The 26,191-nt window shown below is 36.5% G+C and overlaps 1 protein-coding gene across 1 annotated transcript in view; it reads left to right on the top strand.

Annotated features, from left to right (window-relative positions):
- The window catches only part of BOD1L1 (biorientation of chromosomes in cell division 1-like 1), a 41,747-nt gene that overhangs the window by 9,810 nt on the left and 5,746 nt on the right, over nt 1-26,191 (top strand). Inside the window, exons 5-21 of the mRNA XM_010003130.1 lie at nt 157-777; nt 1,231-1,377; nt 2,739-2,908; nt 3,944-4,067; nt 4,411-4,555; nt 5,141-5,216; nt 6,079-12,250; nt 14,058-14,129; nt 15,493-15,567; nt 18,334-18,377; nt 19,267-19,354; nt 20,388-20,467; nt 21,078-21,162; nt 22,004-22,077; nt 23,364-23,439; nt 23,520-23,554; nt 25,508-25,553. Coding sequence (XP_010001432.1) covers nt 157-777; nt 1,231-1,377; nt 2,739-2,908; nt 3,944-4,067; nt 4,411-4,555; nt 5,141-5,216; nt 6,079-12,250; nt 14,058-14,129; nt 15,493-15,567; nt 18,334-18,377; nt 19,267-19,354; nt 20,388-20,467; nt 21,078-21,162; nt 22,004-22,077; nt 23,364-23,439; nt 23,520-23,554; nt 25,508-25,553 — 8,130 coding nt within the window. The remainder of the gene's footprint in view (nt 1-156; nt 778-1,230; nt 1,378-2,738; nt 2,909-3,943; nt 4,068-4,410; nt 4,556-5,140; nt 5,217-6,078; nt 12,251-14,057; nt 14,130-15,492; nt 15,568-18,333; nt 18,378-19,266; nt 19,355-20,387; nt 20,468-21,077; nt 21,163-22,003; nt 22,078-23,363; nt 23,440-23,519; nt 23,555-25,507; nt 25,554-26,191) is intronic.

Below are 26,191 nucleotides of genomic sequence, written 5' to 3' on the forward strand. Positions count from 1 at the left end.
AATCTCTAGATGCAAAATTAGTCAAACCTTTTAGTTCATTTTGCTTATTTTAAATAGAGTAATTATTATTTTTCCTCTTCCTAGTGTAAAATTCTATCTGAATGGAATTATGGAAACTAAGATGAACTCAAACTGTTTTCTTTCTTACTATTCAAGGTGTCTCTACTACAGCTTCCAGTGGCAACGTAGCTAGTGATGCAATGTCCATTTTGGAAACAATAACTTCTCTTAACCAAGAAGCAAGTGCTGCCAGGGCTTCAACAGACAACTCAAATCACAAGAACAATGAAAAAGTTACAAAAAGACTCTCATCTCAGCAGAGTGTGGATGGTGGCACTGATAGAGAGAGAAACTCAGAGGACTTGCCAGACAGAGAGAAAGCAATTTGTGATCCTTCCGGAGAAGGGGCTGAAATATTTGCAAAGTGTGAAGATGTAAATGAGCTTCCCTGCCAAAGTGAAGAAATAAAAAATTCAGCAAAGGATACTAATAATTTGACTTTTACAAGTAAAGAAATGCAACAGGATGGTGAAGATCAAAAGAACAAATTATTTGATAAATGTGACAAGAAACCAGACAGCATCGAAAAAGGTGAAAGAAGAAAAGAAAAGAAGGAAAAACTTGACAAGAAGTCTGACCATTCAAAGAAAGGTGATGATACTACAAAATCAAAAGAAGAAAGGCAAGCAAGAGATTCAGAACCAGTGAAACAGTTAGTTTCAGAAAAAAATAGCAATAAGCATAAAACAACTGAAAGCACTAAAGAAACTAAAGAAGGTATGCTGTGGGCAATTCTCTTCCTTAAAATATGCATATGGGGCACTTTTTAAACGTATTCAGGTGCTGAGTCAGAAGTGCATTTGGAATATAGGTTCTCTGCTAGTTTTGGCAAACTTGTCTATCTAGCCACAGCTAGGTCTTGGTTCATCTCCCTTAACTGAGGTAACAGTGACAGCAATCAGATGAGCTCTGGTTCCTCGAGTGTATGCCTGGTTGTCTGCATTAGTATGGCAAGTTCTCTCAATTATTCCAGTCTGCATTTAAAGTTTCTGACTGTAGCCCAGGCTGATTTTTGTTTTGAGTAAACCAGAGTTAGCCCGATAACATTTCATTAAGGTGTTACAAATTTATTATGTGGTTTTTTTCTGTTTCTTGTTGTTAAGATAATTTTGGTTTGATAAGAAAAGTTTCTCAATTACAGCCCTTTCTTTGTATTTTTTCTTTTGCAAGATATGTCAGTAGATTCAGATATGGATGTACTCAGTGACATCACTGTCAGCTCTGTCCATACCAGTGACCTTTCTTCCTTTGAAGAGGAGAGTGAAGAGGAGGCTGTAATTTCTGGCAGTACTGAAGAAGGGGAGATCACATCAGATGGTATAATAATTAGATTGTTAAGTAGCAAGAAGGAATAAGTAATGCTTTTGTTGGGTGCATCATATCATTAATACGAGGTTTTGCCCTATGTTTTATGGTACGTACTTGTGAGAAGTAATTTGAATGTGGAATGGTTAGCATTTGTGCAATTGCAAAACATAAGTAATGGACATACTTCAAATACTTTTTTAATAACTTGCTGTATTCTAAATGTTGTAAATCTTACTTTTGTACTACTGTATTTCATAGCTATCACTATTAAGTGTTTTTGTTGCCTATGTCACTTTCCTATCCATTTTTTCCCAGTTTTATTTAGTGTAACATTGCAGTGTTTTGGTTGTGACCCCAGGGTAGTGGTTGTAGCTGAATTTGCAGATCAGGTTGGTTTTAGAGCTTTAGGATCACAGGAATTTCCAAATTCTACCTGACTGCCGTAGAAGGAACAGGAATGGATCTAGCTTTAAGAGTTTGGAAACACCAAATCTTTTCACTGACTGGGTTACAGTTTTGTGTTGCTGTCTACTGCAAACATCAGTCTTTGATTTCTGTAGATATGTGGCTTTTGCAGTTAGACTTTCCACATCATAATACAGAGTGCCTTAGCTGAATTAGCTGTCTCAAGTATGCTGTGAGCTTATCTTTTCTGCCTAAAGAATATTATTTAGAATTACGTGCATATTATTTAGAATTACTTGCATATTCTTTGGCTGTGGTGTTACCTCTGAACGTGACAGTTGCATTTGATTATGACTAAATATTTGTGAAGTGAAAACACTCCTTAAGTATATTTCAGGGATAGAAATAACTTGTGTAGTATGGAGCACAAGAGGTTTTGCTCTTTCTAATAATTCTGATAAAACTGCAATAGATTTATTTTTACTTAAATAATACTTACATGAGTATAAACAACTGTGTTTTGTGTGTGTATCTCAGTAAGCCTATTTAGGTTTTTACCTACTCAAATATTGCAGAAATATTTTTTGTATAGGCAAGTAGCTTAATTTAAGACATGGCAGAAATTATATTCTGATTTCTCATGCGTTGTTAACTACTAAATATTATATGTAGAAAGGCAACATGGTAACAGCCAAGAGGGTAAGCCCAGTTGTAGTTTCCCAGTTTATTCTGGTCTTTATATCTCGCAGTTTTTTGGCTGCATGGTGTATGAACACACCTTCCAGGTTTTCATAATCTAGTGGTATTTTGATGTCCAAGAGTTTTATTTTTTAAGCTTTTTTTTTTTTTAGAATAAACAATTGTTAATACATTTTTTAGTAGCTTTGGCTTATAAAAAATTACATCAAAACACTGCCCTAATTTATCGATGTATCTCTGCACTTCACTAACCTTTTTTTCTTCAGATGAAGAGGAGAAAACCAGCCAAAATAAGACAAAGTCTCATGCTAATGAGCTGAGTGATGGGAAAGCCAAGCCTGTTCGTCATGCTTACGTTCGCAAGCCTTTCCTGTACTCCAAGTACTTCAGTGATTCTGATGATGAACGAACTGTAGAACAACGCCGTCAGTCCATTGTAAGTGTGGGTTTTTTCACTGCTTGCATTATGTCTCCTTAAGCTGTTTAGCACATAAATTCCACTTCTTATTTGGTGGTGGTTTGTGAGAGGGAGTCTTCTGTTTCTTCTCACTTTGTTTTTATTTGCTTTCTCCTTGTGTTACAAGGCCTTCAGACTTTGGCCAGTATTGCATGATCTGCTCTCCAGCAAAGCACTCTGCTGCTTATTGTTTGAAAGCTTCTGGTGGTGAAAGCAATGATACACTTTTCCATCTTTTTCCCCCACTCTGAAATGAACAGTCTTGGGTGTTGACAGAGGATTTACTGGTTATATTCTGTGTCTTCAAAGAGTCATGGCATTAGGTGGAATCTTTCTCAACTGAGTGATTTGACATGGAGAATAAGAACTGCTGCAAGTATGAAGAATCTAGCTTCAGTAGATTTAATGTACATAGTGACAATCTGGGTGGAAAAAAGTAGTCCTTGTCTACCTGCAGCCTGTCTTCAAAGTTGTTTTGTGTAATTTGGACCTGTGTTGACCCCTTACTACGTCATGACATCATTTCTTTACAACTGTAGTTGTTGCTGTCCATGAAATTAGTGATTTCAAGCATGTCTGCAGCCATTGGGGATGGAAGGAGAGGTTTAAGCTTGTACGTTATGTTCTTTAGAAGAAGTGCCAACACTTAGAAGAGGGAACAGCCTTTTAGATCTTTTTCCTTTGGCTATATATTTTTACATACGTATTCGGTGTGTATTTCTATTTATATATATATATGTATGTATAACATGTACCTACATATAAAGACAAGATGTATTATTTGAGAATGTCTCATTATCTCAGTCTCAGTGTTAAACCGCAGTGAAACTGTTTCACTTCACTTAATGGAGAGGACTCCATTAACTTTCATATAAGTATTTCTGAAGTTTATTTCTTCTTTAGTTTTCATTAAGCTGTAATGTGCTGTTTTCTGTGGTTTTTAGACATAGATTTGTAGGCAAAGAATACTCTTGGACCTAATGAAAAATTGTTTCCTTCGTTTTGTATCTCCAGGCCAAAGAAAAAGAAGAGAGACTCCTAAGAAGACAAATTAACAGAGAGAGACTTGAAGAAAAACGTAAACAGAAGGCCGCAGAGAAAACAAAATCCCTAAAAACTGGAAATCAAAATGCTAAAGGTGTGAGAAGTAGAACATTAGCCCCCACTGCTATGCTCTCACTTGCTCTCTTGGGGAAAAAAAAAAATCAGCTTAAAGTATTTGGTCTGTAGTAACTTCCCTTAAAAACCCAACTTTTCAACAGTGAAGGAACAGGAAAATATATAATGCAAATTAAGAATACAAATTTCCATGTATTCACTTTTTCATATATCCTTACGTTGTTTAAATGCAATAAATACCTATATTCATTAGTATTCCCTTATACACAGTAGCACTCTGTGTACTGTTTTCAGTGACATTTGGAACTGAAACTATATATAATGAGATGCTTATGTATTTCACCATTTGTGTATTATTTTAGGAAAAAGTGTCTTGAACTTAGAAGAACCTTCATCAAGAAGCCTTGAGGCAAAAGCTACTGGTACCAGCATTAAGGATGCACTTAAAGAACAGAAATTTTTAGAAAAAAAAGTAGCCTTGAGCAGAAAAAGAAAAAGAGATTCAAGGTATTTGTATATGTATTTACTCAAAAGGAATTGCATTTAGTGTTACTTATTTTAAAGGTTTTCTCTTAAAATGCTCGCTTAATTTTGTTACTAATGATCATGAAGTACAGGTAGAAAATCAGATTATAGCTGCTTAAGTATATTGCAGCTCAGACTGCAGGAGCAGCCTTTATGTGGCTTTTCACACAGAATGGTAATAGAGGAATAAGAATGGAGAGTTTTCAGATGCTCATGCATCTTGTATGTCTGTCAACTTGGCTTGGTCTTTAAATTGTTGTTTTGCATAGATATGTACATGTGTACATTTCTGTCTACATGCAGATATATATGGGGCAAGGAAATCTCGTACCAGTCTGCTTTGAAGCACTGATGTCTAGAGGATATCTTTGGAGTTGGTACACAAAATTTTCCAAGAGAATAAAAAGCTTGAGCAAATTGGATAGTCTAAAGTTGTGTGATCGTGTTCTGATTTGCTATTTTTAGAGTGCATTTCTCTGCTTCAGCTTTAGAAGCAGGAAGTTTACCAACTAATATTAGGTTGATACTGATTTTTCTGGTTTTTAATTTTCTGAATACCTGTTTCAGGCATGCTGAAGATGGGTGCAAAAAGAAGTATGAGCCGTCTGAAGAAAATTCTAAAGAAATGCAAAAGACAAATGAGGTATGTGTCTCTTAAATACAGAACTTATGATCTTCCTTTTTAATTGTAATAGTACTTGCTCATATGTCCATACCAAACTGCATAATATTGCCTTCTTTTTTATAAATTATTTCATTTCTGCAAGTTCTTTCAGTTGTTTTAGTGATCTCACATTGCTCTGGTAATGTTTGCCGAGTTCCAGTAGCTGCTAAAATATATAGTCTGTGTATGTAGTATTGATGCACGTTACTGTAGAACATGAGATAGAGTTTATGCCCTATTCTGTGAAGCATATTGGGTTTTTTAAAAAGCAAAGTGTGTCCTGTAGGAGAGGCCTTGAGGAGCTTGATCTGATTTACCTTCTCACTGGGAAGTTAAAGGAAAAATGTAGTCCAAACACTAAAGGAACCATAATTTTTATGGTGAGAGTTTTTGTCACAAAAAACTCACTGCTGTTTGGAAGTTCAAATGAAAGTCTGTATTCATCTTATGAATTTGGGGGTTTTTGTTTATTTTAAGCAGGCAGCATAATGGCTTGTTAAACTAATTTATGGAGTATTAGAAATTGTCTATTTAAATATCCTTTTAAATCGTTTTAGAAAGAAAAATCACTTTATGAATGAAAAGGTACTAAAGTTCAAATGGATTGTTCAAGGTTCACTTCTGTTTCTTTGGATTTTCCCACAGTGGCAGACAGCTAGAATGAAAATGGAAAGTTTCGTTTTCTTACTGATTATGTGTTAGGTCAATTTTCATTGTGATGTTAAGTGTATTTTCTGTTGTATTGTTTTTATGGAGTTTGCCCTTAATAATTCTGTTTGGTAATGTAGTGAAGAAACCGTGTAACACGTGCTTATATACATATAAAAACTTTCTCTTGCAGACTTGTGAAAAAATTTCTTCCAAAGACTTGAAGCATAATCATGGGAAAAGTGAAACCTCTAAACAGCTTAGAAGACTTTCAGAACCGATGCATTCAACTGAAGAAAGCAAAAGTGATTCTAAGGCAGAAAAAGAACATAGAAGAAAAACCTCCACCTCACATCAGCCTGAAGGAGCCCAGCAGGACAGTGAAACCAGGGATCCAAAAAGACAACTGGACAGAGCAGAAGTCAATACTGAAGAACCACAGAAGCAGAAATCCATATTTAAAAATGAAAAACACCCCAAAAAAGATAGTGACACTGAAATTCAACATATGAGAAACGCTGCCAGAAAAGAGGCCAAGTCTTACAGAGACAAAAATGAAAAGGAAAGAACTGCTTTAGAAGAGAAACTGTCTTTAAAGCACAAATACAAAGGAGACGGTATTCACAAATCAATTGAAGATGTTGAACTCCATTCATTTGAGAGAAGTTTGAAAGGAGAGGATGGTGGCCAGAAACATAATCAACAAATAAAGGCTTCCTCGGATGAGAAATCTGAAAGAAAAAGTAAACACCGAAGTGAACGGAAAATATCTGTAACAGGAAAAGATGGACGGAGTATTTCGGAGTCAACTGTAAAAGCTGAAGAATTGCTGCGAAAGGAAAATAAAAAAGACAGACATCTCTCGACAGAAAAATCAAAAGCAGAATACAAGTCCAAAAGGTCCCTGAGTGATTCTAGGCCACAAAAAGATTCCTTAAGTGCCTCAAAGCAACTTGCTTCTGCATCACACAGAAGAAGTGAAAGCTACTCAGAAGATAAACATGAAATAGAATCAACTAACTCTGATGGTAACTTGAAACAAGAAGATGGTGTTCATAAAGACAGGCGAAGGTCTAAGAGCCTTCTGGAGGACAAGGTTTTGTTCAAGTCTAAGTCAAAGAGTCATAGTAAACAATCCAAAGCATCTGAAACAGAATTACAGGGTAATTTAACAAAACAGGAGACTGGTCAAAAACTAGACAAAGATAAGAGCACAGAAGAGAATGATTCAGACAAGCAACACAAATCCAGGAATTTTGAAGAGAGAGTTTTTGAGGAGAGTAGTGCTGGGTTTGAGCTGCTAACTGGCACACAATCAACTCAGGGATCACAAAAAGACTGTAGTCACAAAGTTAAATTACATTCTGGAGAAAGAGGATTTGTGAAAGAGAAATATAGGGGTGATAAAGATTTATGTAATTCCAAACTAGAGAGAAGGCTCTCTGCTGAAGGTCACAAAAGCAGAAACTTAAAGCACAGCAACAAGGAAATAAAGAAGAAGGAAGAAAATAACAAATTGGAAGATAAAGATATTAAAGAAATGGATAGCAGGCATGAAAAAGTATTGAATATCACACTAGCAATGGATAAAAAACAAAGTAAGAAGATACCCTGTGAAAATAGAAAAGGCAGTACATCAAACCAAGACTTACTTGGAGAGGAAAAGCAATCAGCTAGCACAACTGAAAGCAGCCATGCTCGAGCCTCTCAGAAGTTATGTATGAATAATGATGACTTGCGTTCTGGTCATGAGGAAGAGCTGATGGAACTTGATTTGAAACAAACAGAAGTACAAGAAGCATCTAACACTGAAGGAAAAAACATTGAAATATCTCTCCGAGCCACAAATGCCAAGCACGCAGCAAAAGAAAAAGTACCTATTTCCAAGAAGGAATCAAAACGCAGCTTGGCAGATTCCGAAGCTCGTGAGTCACAATTTCTGTCTGCAGCTGCAAAAATTGTTAAACAGGAAGATAACCCTAATACACAAGTTGGTGCCTTAGACACTTTGTCCAAACAAGCTTCTGTGGATCAAGGACCCAATAAACAAGGGGCTAATAAAATGAGTGTTGTGCATGAAACAAGCAGTAGAATCTTACTGAATGTTCCGAGTAAGGATCAAGCTTCAGAAGATGGCAGAAGACCAAAGAATTTAAAAACTGTGATAAATTCTAATTCAGATGATGTTCCTTTAGCAATTCATTCTAGAGAAGATGCTGCTGATGCCAAGTCCATGGATATGGATATCTCTGATTTTACAGACTCTTTGGGTAGTTTGTCAAAAGAATGTAATAATTCAGATGAGACTTCTTTATTTGAAGATACTTTCATTTTGAAGAATGGTGCAGCACAGGTCGTATACATGGAAAAACAAGACACTGCAATCCTGAGTTCTATCGTGAAGGATGATCGTCACAACACCACTATGAGAAACAGAGAAAAAGATAATGAGGTGCCTTGGCCTAATGAACGGGTGATGGAAGACAATACAGCTGGGTTACCTAGTCAAAAAGATTATGATGAAGCAGCAAAGTTAGAAAGCACTCAGGGAAGTGAGTTGAAAATAAAAGAGGAAAGTTTGGTGCCTGACGTAACTGAAGACCGTAGAGATGTAACAGAAGAACTTCTCCTCAAAAGAAAAGAAAGGTGTAGAGATGTAACAGCAGAAGAACTTCTCCTCAAAAGAAAAGAAAGGGAGTGCTTGAATGCAGATGCTTCCACCAAGGGAGAAAGCACAATGATGGATACTGTGGAAAAGAATGAGGTGCATGATGTTGATGATATGATACAGTCTTCCTCTGTGTTAATGTCTGAAAGAGTTCCTGAGGAAGTAGTCAAAGGCTCTGTTATAGTCAGTGGGCAAAAATGGAATAGCATGATTGGCATGGAAGATAAAAATGAAAGCAGTGCTGTAGGTACCAGTATAGGAAGTGGTAAACTTAGTTTGTTGTACAACAGCCTGCAAACAACTACAACCACTGTGATAGGAACTAGCACAGAAAAGATCATTGAGAGCACTGTAATGGCAACTAGTACAGGAGAGGAAAGAGCTGAGGGTGCATCACATTCTGAAAAGGACAGTGATGCTACAACCACTTGCTCAGAAGAAGGTAGCTCGGTGACTCTGATCTGCACAAGCATAGAAGCTGATGAAGGTTTCACAGCAGGTCTATGGGTAAAAAGTAGTGAGGGCAGCAGTTTCAGAACAGCAGCAGATGTTGGCGAGTGTACTGTTGCAGCAGCTGAGGAAGGTGGTGGCAATGTTGTCACTGAAGGATTAGCAGAAAGTGAAAGCTTCCTAACAAGTACAGAAGGAGAAGGAAATGGTGACTGTACTATGGTTGATGCAGAAGAAAGCGGTAAGGATTCAGTCAACGCAAGTGGAGTAGAAATTGAAGACAGTGTGAATAGTGCTGGGATGGAGGAAAAAGATGATGCTGTGACTAGTGCAGGCTCTGAAGAAAAGCGAAAAACCTCAACTTGTTTAAATAGAGGCAAATTTGAAAGTTCTGTATCCTGCTTAGGTGAAGTGGAGAGCGATGGTGCTGTAACTAGTGCAGGGACAGAAACAGGTGAAGGGTCAACAAGTGGTGATAGTTTAGGCAAATTTAGGGGCAGTGTGACAGCTGGCCAAGTCAAAGAACACGAAGGTACTGTGACTTGCACAGGTGCAGAAGAAAGAGGTCATAACTTCATTATCTGCTCAATGAGTGGTACAGATGCCCAAGGAGAAAACACTGTGAGCGCTGCCTGTATAGCAGTGGTCACAAACAACGGTGCTGCAGCTGGAACTAGTGGTGACAAATCTGAGGATACTGTAAATGGTGAAAGTGCAGTGACCAGCACAGGCATAACTCCAGAAGATGATACTGAAATTTCAGTAGTCTGCACAGGGCTAGAAGACAGCAGTGAGGGCTTTGCAGTTAGTTTAGAAGCTGAAAAATGTGAAAGTCTAATGGACAGCACCAGGGCAAAAGAAGAAGCTAGTGTCACTACAGTCAGTATAGGTCTCTGTGATGATGAAGGTTTTGTGACTAGTACAGGCTCAAAAGAAGAGGATGAAGAAGGTGAGGATATTGTGACCAGCACAGGAAGAGGAAATGAAGAAAATGAACATGCCTCTACTTGTACAGGAATGGAAGGTGAAAATGCACTGATTTGTATAGCTGCAGAAGAAGATCAGAGTTCCATTATCTGCATAGTTGCTGAACAAATGGAAGCTGAGTCAGGAGAGGCTGGCACAAATACAAATAAGCTTGCTGTTGACAGCGTGACAAGTGCAGAGAAAGAAGCTAATTGTGACACAAACTGTAAAAATGCCAAAGGGATTGTTGAAAGCAGCGTAACCAGCGCAAGTGTTGCCGATGAGGGTGCCTTGGCTGCGCAGACAGGAAGGCATGAAGGTACCTTGATTCCCTTAGGTGCTGAGGAATGTGAGGGTCCCATGACTAGTGCTATGGCAGTGCAAGATAAGAGTCAATCTGGCACTGAAGATGAACATGAGAATGTCATGGCATCCTTTGACAACAGAGAACCTGATGCCTCCATAAGTAGTGCAGTTCCAACAGAAGATAGGAATTCTCTTATGCCTGCTGAAAGAGAAGAAAAAGTAAAAGGTGATATTATCTCTACCAGTACTGTGGAAGAAAGTGATGCTCCCTTATATTCAGCTGTGGATGCCGAAGAAGGTCCTCTTGCTTGTCTAAGAGCAAATGAAAGTGGGGAAAACTCTATGATGTTAATAGACTCTGAAGACACAGAGGTGCCTATGCCCAGTACAGCTACAGAGTTTAAAGAATGTGTGCATGCTTTTAGCAGTAAGCAGGAGAAAGATGAGTGTACTATGATTTCTACCAGTATTGTGGAAGAATTTGAGGCTCCTATGTCAAGTGAAGCTATTGAATATGATGGTCAGCTCCTCTCTGTGCAAACAGAAGAAATAAACGAGAATAATCTGGTTTCTATAGATACAGAAATGTATGACGTTCCCATGCCTAGTGAACCCAGTGCAGGAGGAGATGATGATGATGAAAGTCACCCAACTGCCAGCAGTAAGGAAGAAAAAGATGAGTGTGCAATGATTTCCACAAGTGTTGTGGAAGAACAAGTCATTCTAATGTCAGGTGAAGTCACAGAAGAGGCAATTCAGCATGTGTCAGACACAGAGTCAAAAAATGAAACTGTAATGATTGCTACAAGTACAGCAGAATGTTTTGAAGGTCCTGTGTCTAGTGTAGCTATGCAAGATGAAAACAAACTCACTGCTTCAGAAACAGAAGGAAGATATGAAGCTGCTATGATCACTACGAGCATGGCAGAAGAATGTGAGATAGTCCTGATCAGTGCAGCACCAGAAGCTGAAAGTCAGCTCATTGTAGCAGAAGATGATGATGCCATCATCCCTGCAAATGCATCAGAGGAATGTAAGATTGTGGAGACCACTGCAGCTGTAGATGAACAATTTGGACTAGCTGCTTTCAATGCAGATGCAAAAGGCAAAGGTTCTGTGATTTTTGTGGGAGAATGTGGAACTCCTGTGCTAAGGGTTGCCACCAACAATGAAGATCAACACACTGCTTCAAGTCTAGGAGATAAGGAGGAGGGGGCAGTGATCTCTTTGAGCACAATGGAAGAATGTGATAGTCTCTTCACCTTTACAGTAATAGAAGAAAGTCAGTTTGCTGCTGAGAGTACAGAAGTAAAAGATAAAAGTAAGGAAATCTTTAATACTGATAACCAGATTGAATGCATCTTATCAAATACAAGCCCAGAAAAAAGCAATAATTCTTTGCTTGTCATTAGAGAGAATGAGACAAATGAGAATGGTGTGAGGGGAGAATCAGCAGCATCTCAGACCAGAGCAGAAAGTGAAATCACAGCAACAGATGAAAATTCAGTGAATCTTATGAGTGTAGATGAAGCCCTTTGTGTGGAGATTAGTACACAGACTGCTGAGAGTCCAAGTCTTTCCTCAGAGGCAAGTGAGGAGGATGAGCAAGCTGAAGATACTTTGCATGATGATGTTACATCAGAACTCTCTTGTGTGATTTCAGAAGCAGCAGAAGAGAGTGGATCTCTGAGGAATATAAACTATAAATTTAACTCACTTTTAGAAAGTGACTTTTCTGAAATAAGGACTCCCTTGCCTAGGACACAGACTCTTTCCTTAGATTCTGCTAATGAAGTGACTGTAAATACCAAGCATGGTGAAGTAACAATAGAAGGAGAACTCATGAAAAAAAGTGACTTCCCTGTGTTGCATGTAGAAGAGCTATACAGCAGTGATGACAAAACAAACTTGGTCAAAATAGATGATGTTGGAATTAAGGTTACTTTTCAGAAAAGTAACACAACATTTGATTCAGGTGAGGATTTCTTTCTTTTTTTAACTCTTCAGTTTATAAGCTGTCATAAATAGTTGCGTTCTACCATTATTATATTTAGAAGTAACTTAGACTGTTAAAATGTACCTGATTGTTGGTTGCAAATTAACTGTTAAAGTTATTAAAATACGTTTGGTTAAAATTGTGTGTAAATATATGAAGTGTTGTATGTTCAACAATTTTAAAAGGTAATTTAGTAATTTTGAAGGGTAGGGATGGCCATCCTTACTTGTTAATTCTTTGATGCTTATATTCAGATTCAGTTTGCTAGGCTGGATTTTTTGTTGTGGACGTTTGAAATGGTTCTCTTGTGTCACAAACACGAGTCATCCCAAATAAACGACTATTTTAAGTGAGCAAGGACAATAGGTGTCTATTTTAAATGCAAAAATTATAATAGTAGATGTCATAATTCATTTCCAGATACATTTTTCTGGAAGCTAATGTTTGAAAGGAGCTTGCATGGCTGCTATTCCTAAAATACCGTGTAATGAATTTGCTGCTGCTTTGAGCCTTTCTCTTCTTTGACCCTCCAGAGTAGTTGAAGCGCCAAGTTTATGAAAATTAGTAAATTCTGTAGATGCCATCATGAAGTCAAGATTATGCAGTTTGGACAAATTAAACTGTAGAAAAATAGTAGAGAAATCTGCTTATCTTTCTTTATACCAAAGAAAGTGGAATACCAATTAAGTACTACTTTTAAAACCTTTGCTTTCTCATATCTGTCTTCGCTATTACTTAAAAAATATGCTACCATGTCATAATATGAATGTAGGTTCAGTTTCTCAAAGGTGGGATTTATCCTCTAGTTTTATTGATACTTGGAGTGAGAAAATTCACTCTGCAGGTTTTTGGATCTTAAGAATTTGTCAAGGAAAGATGCTAATCTAGTAAACTTGAAAATATTATTCAGTAGGTATACAACAGAAACAAGCATGAGCTGTGAAAATGTAAACTGCTACACTGAGATATTTCTGTCTTGGTACTTTGCTCAGTCCTTGCCATCCATAGATGTAGCCTCTGCAAGTTCAAGGGCTAACAGCAGTTTTACTCTGTGGACTGCAACCACAATTTAATCACTTCACATGCCTCATCGATGAATTATCATGCTATAGCTATTTATTTTTGTTTAGGAAAAGCTGTATAAACAGGATGTTGAAGTAGGTGTCCAGAAAGTCTGTAGAAGTCATATGAGGATGCTGTCTGCATGGCCTGTTTCTCGATGTTATAAACTGACACCTGTTCCTATGGCAAAAGAAACTGGGGGGGAGAGGTTTAAGATTTTCTGAAATGACATTGACACTAACAGGAGCTACTGAGCTCTACAGAAATTGGATAACAAGATAATTTCAGAGGTTACAGTTTTAGATCTTATGTATTTAGATCTTATTGTCACTTAGAGAAAAATATTATCCTTAGTATTAACTCTTTACATTAAGTAATGCAGTGGTAATGTGCTATCTAATTTGGTCTGAAAATCTGTTGGTATTGTTAAAGGAAAAGCAAGGAAAAAGCCGAAGTTGGAATTCATAAATAAGCTGTGGTAAATACTGATAGCCCCTATTTTCCAATCCTTTTGTAATTAAGGAAAACATGGAAGTACTTGTGATTATTGCTTTAAGCTGATTTGCTGCAGACTGACTGGGTATTATTTCAGTTGTCTACAAGAATGCATTAAATTAATGTGCTGTGCTCATGAGGTGGTACTGAATAATAGCGTCCTATAGTAGCATGAGATAAATACAGCATCTTGTAATCCAGTAATTTTAACATCTTTGTATTTCATTAGGCAATAATGCATCTTTACCAAAGTTGGCAGAAGAACTAGAATTTGAAACTACCTTGAGAACTGAAGAGGTATTTATACTATTTTTAATTTTGTTATTATACTATTTCTTGTATAATTACACATCTTGCTAGAGTTTCTTACTCTATCTTTTAATTTTTGTGCAACACAAATGGCATTTCAACTTCAAAACTTTCAAAGGGTCATTTTTAAGATTATTCAGCTGTGCTTTTTCTAAACACATTTAAATTTACATTTAAATTGTGGGCTCTCCATGTTATTCTCTGGTAGAACCAATCCCTGCCCACCACCCCCAGCCATGCTCCTCCTGTGATCATGACAGCTGAGTTTGTTTTTTTAGAACTGGTCATATTGTGTGTATGTTGCTTGTGATGGTACTTGTAAAATAGTCATACATTAGTACTTAGTGCTAGTAGCCTTAGTTGCCAGTCTTCAGACTCGCCTGTTCTCTTTGCGTTTAAGGAATACTTGTGCCAATTCTGCACTATGATAACTACAGCCCGTTACTGCTGTGACAGAAGATTAGGGTATACTGGATAATCAGAAGAATCTGGGCTCATCATCACTTACAGCTTGTGTAGGACTAAAGTTGAGCCTGTTTCTGTGTCTGTGCTGTGGTCAATACTAGCCAGGGTTCCACAAGGATTAATTAATGCTGGACTAGATCCATGTATTCATACATAGCTCTGATAATAAGCTTTTTTAGGGAGAACATAGTTCAGAGATTCCCAAGCATCTCTGAAAGGGTGGATCTGCGCGAGATTACTGGCTTCAGCTTCCAGGCAGACCAGCTGAGTGTTTCTGAACCATGGTTCTGACAGCTGGGATGCACTTCAGGAAAATCCAAGTCATGTTCAGTCTAGTGGGATTTTCTGTTTTGAGTTCCACCTGCAGACAACGTAAGAGTCAGTGTAGCTATGCTCACATGGCACTGTGAGTTTACAATGCTTAGATCTGACTTAGTGCTACGTGGAGCAAAGTGTACTTATCGCTGCGTCGATAATATACAACTGATACACACCTTGAATTAAAAAAAAACAACACAATTTAAGTTGAAAAGAGTTCACTGTACCTTGTTATACATTGCAGATATATATTTTTCTGTGTATGTGAACATTTCTAGAATATTGTTCATATTTGGAACTCAGAGTAGGCATTGCATCTTGACTTTCTGAGATTTCCCTTGAGATCTCTTTTTTAAACTGAACTCTGGTAGCAGTTGATTCTAAGGTCATGATGTTGCACTGTTCAACGGGAATGTGACTAAGCTATACCAGTGTTCCTTATTAACTGCTGTCTTAGTAAGAAGGCTTTTATGGATCATGATAAGGCAATGTTTAACATGACATGAGGGAGATGATTGAGACATACTAGTTCTGGATGTCTGTGTTTGTTTTTTTTCCCCTCTGATTTTGTGTTCAGCCACAACAGCCTGGAAGTCCAAGAACTGAAGAGGGAAATGTGGATCTTCATGCTAAAGAGTCTCAAAAAGGTGACTTTTATACTGATAAGTTTACTTTTTTATACTGTTTGGATTCGTACTTGTAATGGGAGGGTTGTATGTTTGATGTGTGTTACAGGGATTGAAGCAAAGCCTGCAGAAATCTTCCTGAAAGGTTTCTAGGACCTCGTGTGGCTCTGCATTTTTAGTTTGTGGGAAACAGGGAGGCATCTGCCTTTTCTTCCAGTGTGTTACGGTGAAGAAAAGGTTGAAAGCATTTAGTATTTAGAGATGTAGACTGCTGCCATTCTGTTTAAAATCAATAAATACAGAAAAATATTTGTTTGGGAAGGATAGAGAAACTTCCTCAAAGAATGGCATGCTTCCTTCTAAACTAAAACAAGAATATCCTTGTTTTGAGTGTTGTGGCAGGCCCTTTGAGGACATAACAACAGTAAATTGACTTTAAGTCACAGAAACTTTACAGAAAGTTGATTTATTTATTTATTTGTTTGCTGTATTTTACTCTCCAGAAGATTAAAATATTTCTGGCCAACCACTGAAATTTGAAGAGTGCTTATAAGTAGATAATCACCTTGCTAGAAATTGCAGTCAACTTGTATCTGTGCTCAGTAATTCCTTTTCCACGTATTGAATTAATTTTAAGTGGAAGAAGAAAAAAAAATAAATCCCTGTTTCCTAAAACCAAGTTATTTTAAAATGTGTTGCAGTTGTTTGGCTTTCCTATTAAAGCAGAAACAAACCCCTGCTTTGTTCCCATGTTAATGGATTTTTGTGCTCCAGATGCATTACTGAAATGTTTACAACACAGCCAGATGAGCATTAATCCTTAGTTAATGGACTAACAAGCAAAACTAAAGTGAATGACAAGAGGTACCAGCCATGCTGTTGTATATACAGCCCAAAGAGGTTAAAGATGTGTTTCCTCTACTAGGCAATTGCAGCTGAAACCCTAAATGCTATGACAGGACATACTTGAAAGCTCACTTGCAATTTTTAGATGCATACCAAAATCACCATTTACCAAACAGAAAACAAAATTACAAGTAATGTGAGAAAGGACCATTGGTGTAAAACTTTGAATTCCTTCTTTTTTTTTTTTTTTTTCTTGGGGTAGGTTGGATTCACATACCTGGTTTAATGGCAGTGTGTATTCATCTAAGTGATAAGAGACATGCTCTGCTCATGAGAAAGAAGATGTAAACCCTGAGAAAGGGTTAGAAGAATGTGGTCTTCAGGACAGCAGATCCAAAACTTGAACCAGTTTTTCTTTACTGTGAGGTTTCTTTGAAGTGCCTGAAAAACTGTGCCACTTCACATCACTCAGTCACCCAGACAGACAGTACTTAAATTTTAAAATGTGCAGATTGAACTAGCTGTGATAATCTTGTTCCATGTAAAATGTTTAACAAAAGTCCATTTGTTGTGTAAATCATGTTGGATACGACACACACTGAAGAGTAATGCTTTGTAGCTCTTGGTAGGGGTTTTTTTCTTTTTCTCCCCCACCACACAATAATCTCTTTATGTATATATATATACATATATATATATCTTAACGTACGTAAAAGGAAGTTGTTTAAAAGACAAATGTGTGTCCTGTCATGAGTATGAATAGCAGACACAGTAGTTTAGTAGTCCAAGATTCCTTGGAATGTAAACAAATCATTGCTCCTTGAGTGGGTAGGATCTGGCTCTTCATTTGACACTGCTTTAAAACTTGAAAGATGTTGTGCAGCTAAGCAGCTTAGCTGTGGAAGAGCTGTTGCTAAAACATGAAGGTTTAAGAAATTAGGTACAAATTACTTTAAATTCTATGTAGAATAGAGTGGTTTTATTGGATCGTATGTAGGTTTATGTTCCTGTTTGTAGCGAAAATGAAAACTGCTTTGAATGTTTCAGCAGCTTTTTTAATTAAAACAATAATTCAGTGCCTTATGGCACTGAGGATTATAGCATGCTCAATGGAGCAGCTTCTTTATGAATCTTCCACGAAATGGCTTTGAAAGTTAAGGAATTTTTTCAACAGTGCAGACGAGATCAGCTTCCATAATTCATAATTATTTCCATGTTTTTGTGTTATGGAAGGCTAAGACTCTACTGTAATCTAACTCTGACTCTGATAAAGTAGAGTCCAGCAATTGGACAATTTATCTGCCTGTCTTATATCAGCTACAGGTCTCGCTAGTAGAGTTATGCAAAGTTTAGTTCTATGGAAGCAAAATGTTACAGCATGGAATCGTAAAATGGTTTGGGTCATAAGAGACCTTAAAGATAATCTAGTTCCAACCCCCCTGTACAGGTAGGGACATTTCCCACTAGACCAGGTTGCTCAAAATCTGGTCCATCCTGGCCTTGAACATTTCCAGGGATGGGGCATCTACAACTTCCCTGGGTAATAGTTTTCATTGCATTTTACTTCATCCTATGATCCAGCATCCACAGTTGTGGTGGATAAAATTCTGATTTATTTAAGTCCTAGAACTATATTTGAAATCTCAGAATTACCAATATTTTAAAAATGACAACCCCATGATTGCTTGTATTTTAGCTATGATTCTCAGTTATCCTATGCTTTAGAAATCCATATTCTTTTTTTTTTTTTTTTTTTTTTTTTTTTTTGGAATGTAAATATTGTTGAAGAGAAGGTTGGATGCCTCTTATTTCCAGCATTGAAAGTAAGTTCTGTATAGTTACAGGTACTCTGGAATCCTTTCAGAGAGGTGAAGTAGAAGATACTATGATACTTCACTCTTGTTTAGCTTTTCTGATTGTTTTTATAATTATTTTTAATAGATTTGCTGCAGAGGAATATTGCTGCAGGAAAAGAAACTTTTCATGTAAGTTCTTGAGTTTTAATATACTCTCTAAGTCCGTGTTTCTTTACTTAGTGCATTTACTTGTATTTACATTAAATATTCTCTAAAGAAAAATATTTTTTTTTGTCTATGCGAAGTCAATGTATATTGAGACTGTGCAGCTGTGTAGGTTGATGTCTAATTACTCTTTCAAATTTGCCAGTAAGTAAATCTTCTTGCATTGTTTTTTTCACAGTCTATGACTATTTGAAGACTGTTATTAACTGGCAGAAAAGAGAAGCTTGGTTGTCCTTAAGAATGAAGGACAAAACCAGGGGTTATTCCTGGGGTTTTTGATCAGGGCTAGAAATCTGTTTTTTTAATGTAGTGTACTGTGATTTCATAAGAAATTGGAACTTGTGAATGTAAGAGGGATGAGTGGAAAAGCTGCAAATGTGAAGTGTTTCTTACGGAGGAGAGAGATTTAACACAATGACAAGCTACAAAATGTGGTTGTAGTTTCTTAAACTTCAGTAGTAAATTAGTTTATTATGATGAGTTGGCCACATTACTGGTGCTACTGAGATAATACTTCTGTTTCTGCATGTAAGAGACTGTCCTTCTTTTAAATCCAGAAATATTTTGTGTGAATTGCTGTGATAAACTGCTTTTAAAGCACATAGTAGGGTACTTAATTAAAATTTAGATGTTTTTCATTAAAAAATCAATTAGAAATTCTGAAAATACTGATTGTCAGAAATTCTGATACTACTAACGTTACTTGAGCTCTAGGAGTAAATTGCTTTTGTGATACTTCTGCTTTCCGTATTAATATATGTTGTACTTGAAAGTGGCAAGTAGGAAAAGCTTCCTCTCCTCTGTGTTTATGGAGAAAAGAAGGTAAGAATTTATCTTTGTGTTTTATGCATAGGTGGAAAACTTGGATACTGAGGCAACTGAAGAACATACATCTGGAGGAATACAATATAAATCTTCAGGAGCAAAAGATAAAGAAAAATGTAAGAACTATACCAATTTGGGTAAAGCTTTTCTGTTGCAAAACAAACTTGTACTGCCATGAGGCCATAAAATGGTGTTTTGGAGGAAAGAATGTAATACAAGGAATTCCAAACTCCAAAGCAATTGTTGTTCCAAGACAACTTGTAACACTACACTTAATATGTTTGATTCAAGTATGGTATATATTTAATACTGCACAGAAGAATATTATAGTAGCTTTTTTGCTTGTAAGTGAGTAAACTTGATTTTGTCTTTAAATAATTACTAGTTTTATCCTTTTTTAATTTATTTTTTTTTCCTACGCTTAGTAAAGCTGATCATCAGAAGGAAAATCTAGCTATTCAATAGACTTTGTGAGGCTGGATGCTTCCTTCTGTTAGACTTGGAAGTAACCTCTAATCTATCTAAAAGCAAAAAGTCAGAAGTCAGTCAGTCCATTGAGTGGAATCAACATTTCGAAGTTAAAGTTAGATAAAGTTAACTTTAAAAAAAGTAGACATTTTGTTGACATAATTATCAAACTGTAATAGCTGTTCAAGTGCTGCCCTCAACTGCTTTTTTCTTTTAAGCATCAGAACGATTAAAAATAATATGTTAATTAATAATGTAATTTTTAATAAGTTTTTATTCTGCGCTTAGGAAATTTGATTTTATTAAGTGAGCAATTAGAAGCTCTGTTGTATTTATTGTAGTGTCCCACATAGCATTAACTGCTTTCTCTGTGTGAGTTTTAGGTTAAAGCTGATGGTTTATTTCTTGATGTGGTACCTGTCAAATTTCAATTTTGAACTCCTCTTTAAAAACAAACTGAAAAACTAAACCCCACCTTTAACATGCAAGAAACAGGGAATTCTCCTTTTGTAATCATTTTGTCTTTTTGAAGGGGGGTTAACAACTTTCTGTTCGTATTTTTTGTAACTGCTGCTTTTCAGAGTCTTTGAGTCACACTAATGGTGAACTGATAAAAATGGCATCAAAGTCTGACACATTCAGAAGGCACTTTTTTAACACTTGAACTGTTTGGTTTTGCAGGCAACCAGCTTGTTGCTCAGGATCTGAGAAGAGATGATGAACAAAGTCAGTGTTCCAAAACAAAACCTGGTAACTTGGAGGTATTTTCAACAACATTTTTTAAAATTTTCTGCAATTATAATATAAATAAGATGGAAGCCTAAGTTTTTATTTCTATAGCAGGTTTTTTGGGAGGTATTTTCATTACTCACTGTGAACTACTTTTACATTGTCTTGGATACAAAATAACTGATTATAGAATGAGACTCAACTTGTCAAGGGGGAAACAATTTATCAAAAAACGTAGGGGTCTGTGTTGCCCTGCACAGCACCTGAATCCCTTTGAGGTGTGGTAACCCAGTGGGCACAATAGTTAGGAGCCTTGGATCTCATGGAGTGTTGCTGTGCAGAACTTGGGCTTCACCCAAGTTCTGGGTTTGGACTGACTCCCTTTAAGTCAAAACGGGAATTGAGGACAAAATAAGTGTTGCTTTTAAAAGCATGCTGAATGTTTAGGGCTGTCTCCACCATTGATTTTAATGAAGCTTCTCAGCATCAAAGTTTTTTAATAGACATGATACATTGATGGATAAAATAACTATTCATGTACTGGGATGTGGGTTGTTTTGTTTTTTTTTAGTATGAGTAACTGTCAATTATCTTTAATTCATAGTAAGACACTCCTTTCTTTGTTGTTTCAAAATAATGTAGGAGGCTATTTCAGATGATGCAGCAGAAGTGTCCAAAGAAATTGATATAATGCATACACCTCCTAAAAGTGCTATGGAAGAAAAAGGTAATGAAACTGCCGATTCTGGGCAATCTTCTGAACCCGTACTGATTGCTAATGGTGCTATGGCCTATCCACTCTGTTTTTGCTTCAGTGTGTACGTTGGCTGGGGTAGTTAATTGCAAGTAAACAGATTAATAAGGGAATAGCATGATCTATGCAACAAGAGGAACTTCTAACTATGCCCAGAAATAAGAGGTGTCCTTCCATGGGGAAAAAAAACAACAAAACAAAAAAAAAACAAACGGGACATATTCACCATCCTGTTTTGTTTCTCTGGAGAAACCAACCAGAAGAGTGTGCAATTTGCACTGTCATAGTTCACTTATTAATTACACTAAATAATAAAAGATGGCGTGTTCACAGTGTTAATACTGACTTTGATGTAATGTTCAGTCTGTCTTGGTTTGAACAGTGTGCGTATCTTCCTTAATGTTAGTTTGAACTTGTAATAGCTTTGTCTCTCCAGTGAGCATGTTGACAAGTCTGAAACTATTCTGCAAAGAGCTTGTATCCTTCAGCTTCCTGTTTCATGGAATGTGAAAGAAAATTGATTAGTAGCTTATATTTATCTTAACATTTTACAGTCAGTTTTTACACTTCTGTTTTTATCTTAAATTAGAAGACGTGTCTAACTCATCTAGTATTCAGAAAAGCATTCTGGCAGACCAGTATATTGTTGCTAAAAGGCAAATAGTGTTAATACCTGATGGGTCTTTTTTGGGAATTTTGGGCTACAGAAAGGAATAATGCTTTTAGTGCAAAGATTGTGGTTTATACCTTCTTCTTTGTCTAATAATACAAAGATGTACAATTTATCCATTTTTACTGTTTTCTATGTGTGAAGATGAATTTACCATTGAGCAGGAGATGTCTGAAAAGGAAAAGCATGGTCTTGAATCAAATGAAAATTCTCCAGAGGTGAGTGGTCTTACTCATGTTAACTAACTGCTGATTCATACTGGAAATAAGTATTTTTTTGACTGCAGTATTAAAACTTTTACTTCACCAACATAGATATAGCTGTGAAAATTAATGTTTGGTATGGTAAAGTACCAAAGACTCATAGGGTTCTGTGTCACAAAGAATAAACTCACAGACCATAAGACAGCACTGGTTGATTACTGAGACAGAAGTAACTCCCTTCCTACTTTTAATACTACTTACAAATTATGTTGTGTAGAAATCCTGTTTTCTGGAAACCTTGTAATTGACATGTGGACGTTTTAGTCACTAGCAAATATGACTTGGCTTTACAAAAATTCTATCACTCAGCAATTTTTAAGTTCTCTCTTAGGGATATGCTTATGATGTTGTACAGTGGTGGTTGTAAATAAATGTCTGAACCACAGAGATAACAATTATTGCTGGCCCCTAGAAATGGACATAGTTCTCATAAAGACATTTGGTTTTGAAATTTGCCTTTTTTGCCTCTAATTTGGAAGTGGAAGAAAATTAAAAGAATAAATTGTTAGGTTTGTTTATTCAGCACTTGAGTCACCAAGATAGAATTCAGTAAATGCTGAATGAGGCACTTTACCTTCTTTCCTTGGAATTTGGAGAAAGTTCATTATTGGAGATTTTGTGACCTGAGATTGGGGATCTTTGCAATTTGAACATCTGACCATATTCTTCACTTAAAGTTGTCTTTCAAAGCTTAAATTTCACGTTAAGGTGCCTTACTTACTCAAGGCCCTGTTTATATAGAGAATGTCACCAATCTGTATATTGGGATAACTAGGATATTGACTGTTTAATAGCACTTGCTCACCTGTTAAAACATGTAGCCTGTGCTATATGACATTGGGAAGAGGGTCTCACAAGATGGGAAGTTTGGAGTTCTCCTAAGGCTGAAAAGATGTGGTGGGGTATATAGGGTAGGTCAGCAGCATTTGTGAGACCAAGTGATAAGAGTTGTTGCAGGGGAGGGGGCAGAAGGCACTGTGTTCTCAGGCATGCTTTGTGCCGGAGGCCAGACATGGAGAATTTTGTGTAACTGGGAGTTGTCTTGTTTCTTTGCAGCCAATGTCAATGGATTTCCTAACAGGCAGTGTCTCTTCCTATGAAACCTGCCTCATCTGTATTTTTTAGACTGAAGAACACTACTTCTGCCACTGTCACATTATGAAGTTAGCAGCAATCTGCATTACATTGCTCAAATACTAAATGTCAGTTACAGTAATCAAAATATTTTTGTCCTTTAATAGGAAAATCAGCCCATAATGGTGAAACGGAAAAGGGGAAGGCCTCGTAAATACCCTCTTGAAGCTGTACAGCCTGGTGGTAAGTAGTTCATAATACCTCTGTGAGAAAACAGGAAAAACAGTGATATTCAAGTTCTGAATTCATATTTCTTCCCTCAGGTGGGGAGTCAAAAGCTGATATCAGCACTGGGAATGTAAGTGCCTTTCTTTTGTTTGGGTGCATTTAAACACAGTAATTCAAGAATCATATATTTGTTCAGTAATGATACTTCAGAAGCATCTCACAGAAAACTTGATAAATGAGTTCAGTCTAAGCAAACCAAAACTATTAATAGTATCTCTTAATGTAACTGAACTTTTCCAGGAAAATATACTGTTAAGTCTGAACACAGCAAATAGCTTAACAGGATCAAACTTATTACAACATACTTAATACAAATCAGAATGTTACACTGACTAGCAATATACTTGTATACAGGGTGAAATCCTGATCATGTACACATGCATCTTTTAATTTTTGCTGAGAATAATTTTGGCCTGAACATCAAGGGTGACTTTGTTTCAAAAACTTGAGGGTTTTTTTTCTCTACTGAACCTATAATAATAGCTCACAGTAACTCTTAATAGCTCTAGAATGAAGTGTTACATAATTCAGTTGTGTTATCGATACTAAAATGTGTACAGTTAATTCAAAAGGTAGATACATGCTGGCTAGTAACTTCATGAAACATACCTCTGTCCTTTAAAGCTCAGCAGTATCTCAATTTCTTAACCTCTGTGAAGTACAGTCACTACTAAGAGAAGTGTTCTGTTGGGAGTATTTCTGCAAGCCAATTGGAGTACAACAGAGGGTAGTACTGGATTCAAGAATATTTGTGTAGTATGATTAGTTGGATATATTCTGGTGGGAGGCTTCCCTCTTGGGATTTCCTGTATTGTCAGTATCAGCATCACTGCATAGAAAAGAGGTGACTTTAAAAATAAAGTGGTATTAAAGCTTATGTTTTCTTCCTGCTTGCCTGGTGATCCACCAGTTGGCAAATGAGTGTTAAAAGTCTTGGGAATTTACCTAGCCTACAGAGATCAGGAGTTCTTGTCCCTGCTTTTTCTGTCCCTGCAGCATTTCAGGCAGCCCTTTCAGTTCTGTCCCTTCTACTGGTCTGGTGGAGTAATCTTTCCTAATCAATTTCCCCCCCTTATTCGTTTAATGAAATCTAATTTGAACTAGTGGGGTGACAGGTTTTTTTTGTCTAGTTTTGTGATAGTTTGGTGTTTTTTTCAGGTAAGGATTAGAAATAATTTAAAAGTGACCCTTAGATATTGAAATACCTTGACACCCTCAGTACTGGAACAGGATCATCTTGTTCTAGTTTGACTATTCTAAAGTTTTTGTACCTCTCAGTGATGACTGATTGGTGTGTCAGTCAGCTACAGGCTGGCTCCAGGAGGAGTGATATCTGCACTTCATCTGAGATAATGGTTCTGTAAGGTGAGATACTGTCTTTGCATAAGTTTCCCCTAGGCTGCCTTGAGAACATGTTGTTCCTTCGAAGGAAGCGTAGACATCCTAGTGTTCCATGACTAAAGCAACTGGATTTTTTGAACAGTCACCATAGGCAGATTATGTAGTTACACGTAGCTCTCCCTGCATTCTGAGTAATTCTGATTATGCAAATCTGTGTGATTGCATAAAGGGACTGCACTAAACTTTGTATTGTTGATAATTAAGTTTTCAGAAGTGTATTTTCCTGAAACTGCTTTTAACTTTGTGTCTTTTATTGCAATGACTTCAGTGTCAATCAGTTACTGAAGCTGTTATGATTTATTTTGTTTATGGGCTGATTTGACTCATTTCAGATCTTTATAATAAATGGAAAGATGCATGCTACTGTTAAGAAACTCAGTACAAACTTTCTGTATGCTCATTGGAATGTTCATGCTTTCTAGATTTGCAGATATATTCTATTGTGAATGGGAGCAAGTTTCCATTTTTATATTATAATAATAATAATAATATAATATATAATATTAATACAATATAATATATAATATATTATATAAATATACAATATATATATTATATATAATAATAATATTCTGGATTTTTCTGACTTTCTTTAAAATAAAACACTTTTTTTAAATTTCAGTTGCAGTTTCCTACCTTTGCAAGTAGAGGAAAAACTCCTCAAACAGGTGAGCAAGTGATACTTGCTTTAGCAATAAATGATGGAAGAAATAGAAGAGGGTCTTCAAGAAAATCACATGGGTCCTTCCTAAACATCATCCCTGGCAGTCAGTGTTATCAGTGTGTGAAAACATCTGAGTGAACAGAGAGCAGTGAATACTGGTCCCTGATCTCTACTGAGTTTTAATTTTTTAAAAAAAGAGCAGCTTGGTAAGAATTTATTTCAAAGGTGTAGCAACACTGTTAAGTGCATTGCAGAATATACCAAATAATTTGTGTGGATAGGCACACAGCAGAGCTTCAGAGTCAGGTGGATACTGCACCAAACTGGTTCTGAGTGACTGTTTTCAATTTCTGCTTATGGTTCAGCCTGGGAAGTTCTTTGTACAGTTTATATCAAAACCACAGATAATAAAATGCAGTTGTAGAAGAATCTCTTCTATACAAGTTCAACAACCTTTAAATGGCAAGAAAACGTATGAAGAAAATTTTAAAATCATGAGACAGACTCAAAAAATCATTGTCTAAAAATAAATACTTAACCTTCAAAAATACTTTTAAAATGTGAGTATTAGGTTGTTTGTGTGTCTTGATTTCTTTTAGAAAATGCCGTATTTTTTATGTTTTTCTTTGTGATTGAGAGACA

Source organism: Chaetura pelagica, unplaced genomic scaffold (assembly GCF_000747805.2).
Source record: "Chaetura pelagica isolate M959 unplaced genomic scaffold, ChaPel_1.0 scaffold147, whole genome shotgun sequence".
Lineage (NCBI taxonomy): Eukaryota > Metazoa > Chordata > Aves > Apodiformes > Apodidae > Chaetura > Chaetura pelagica.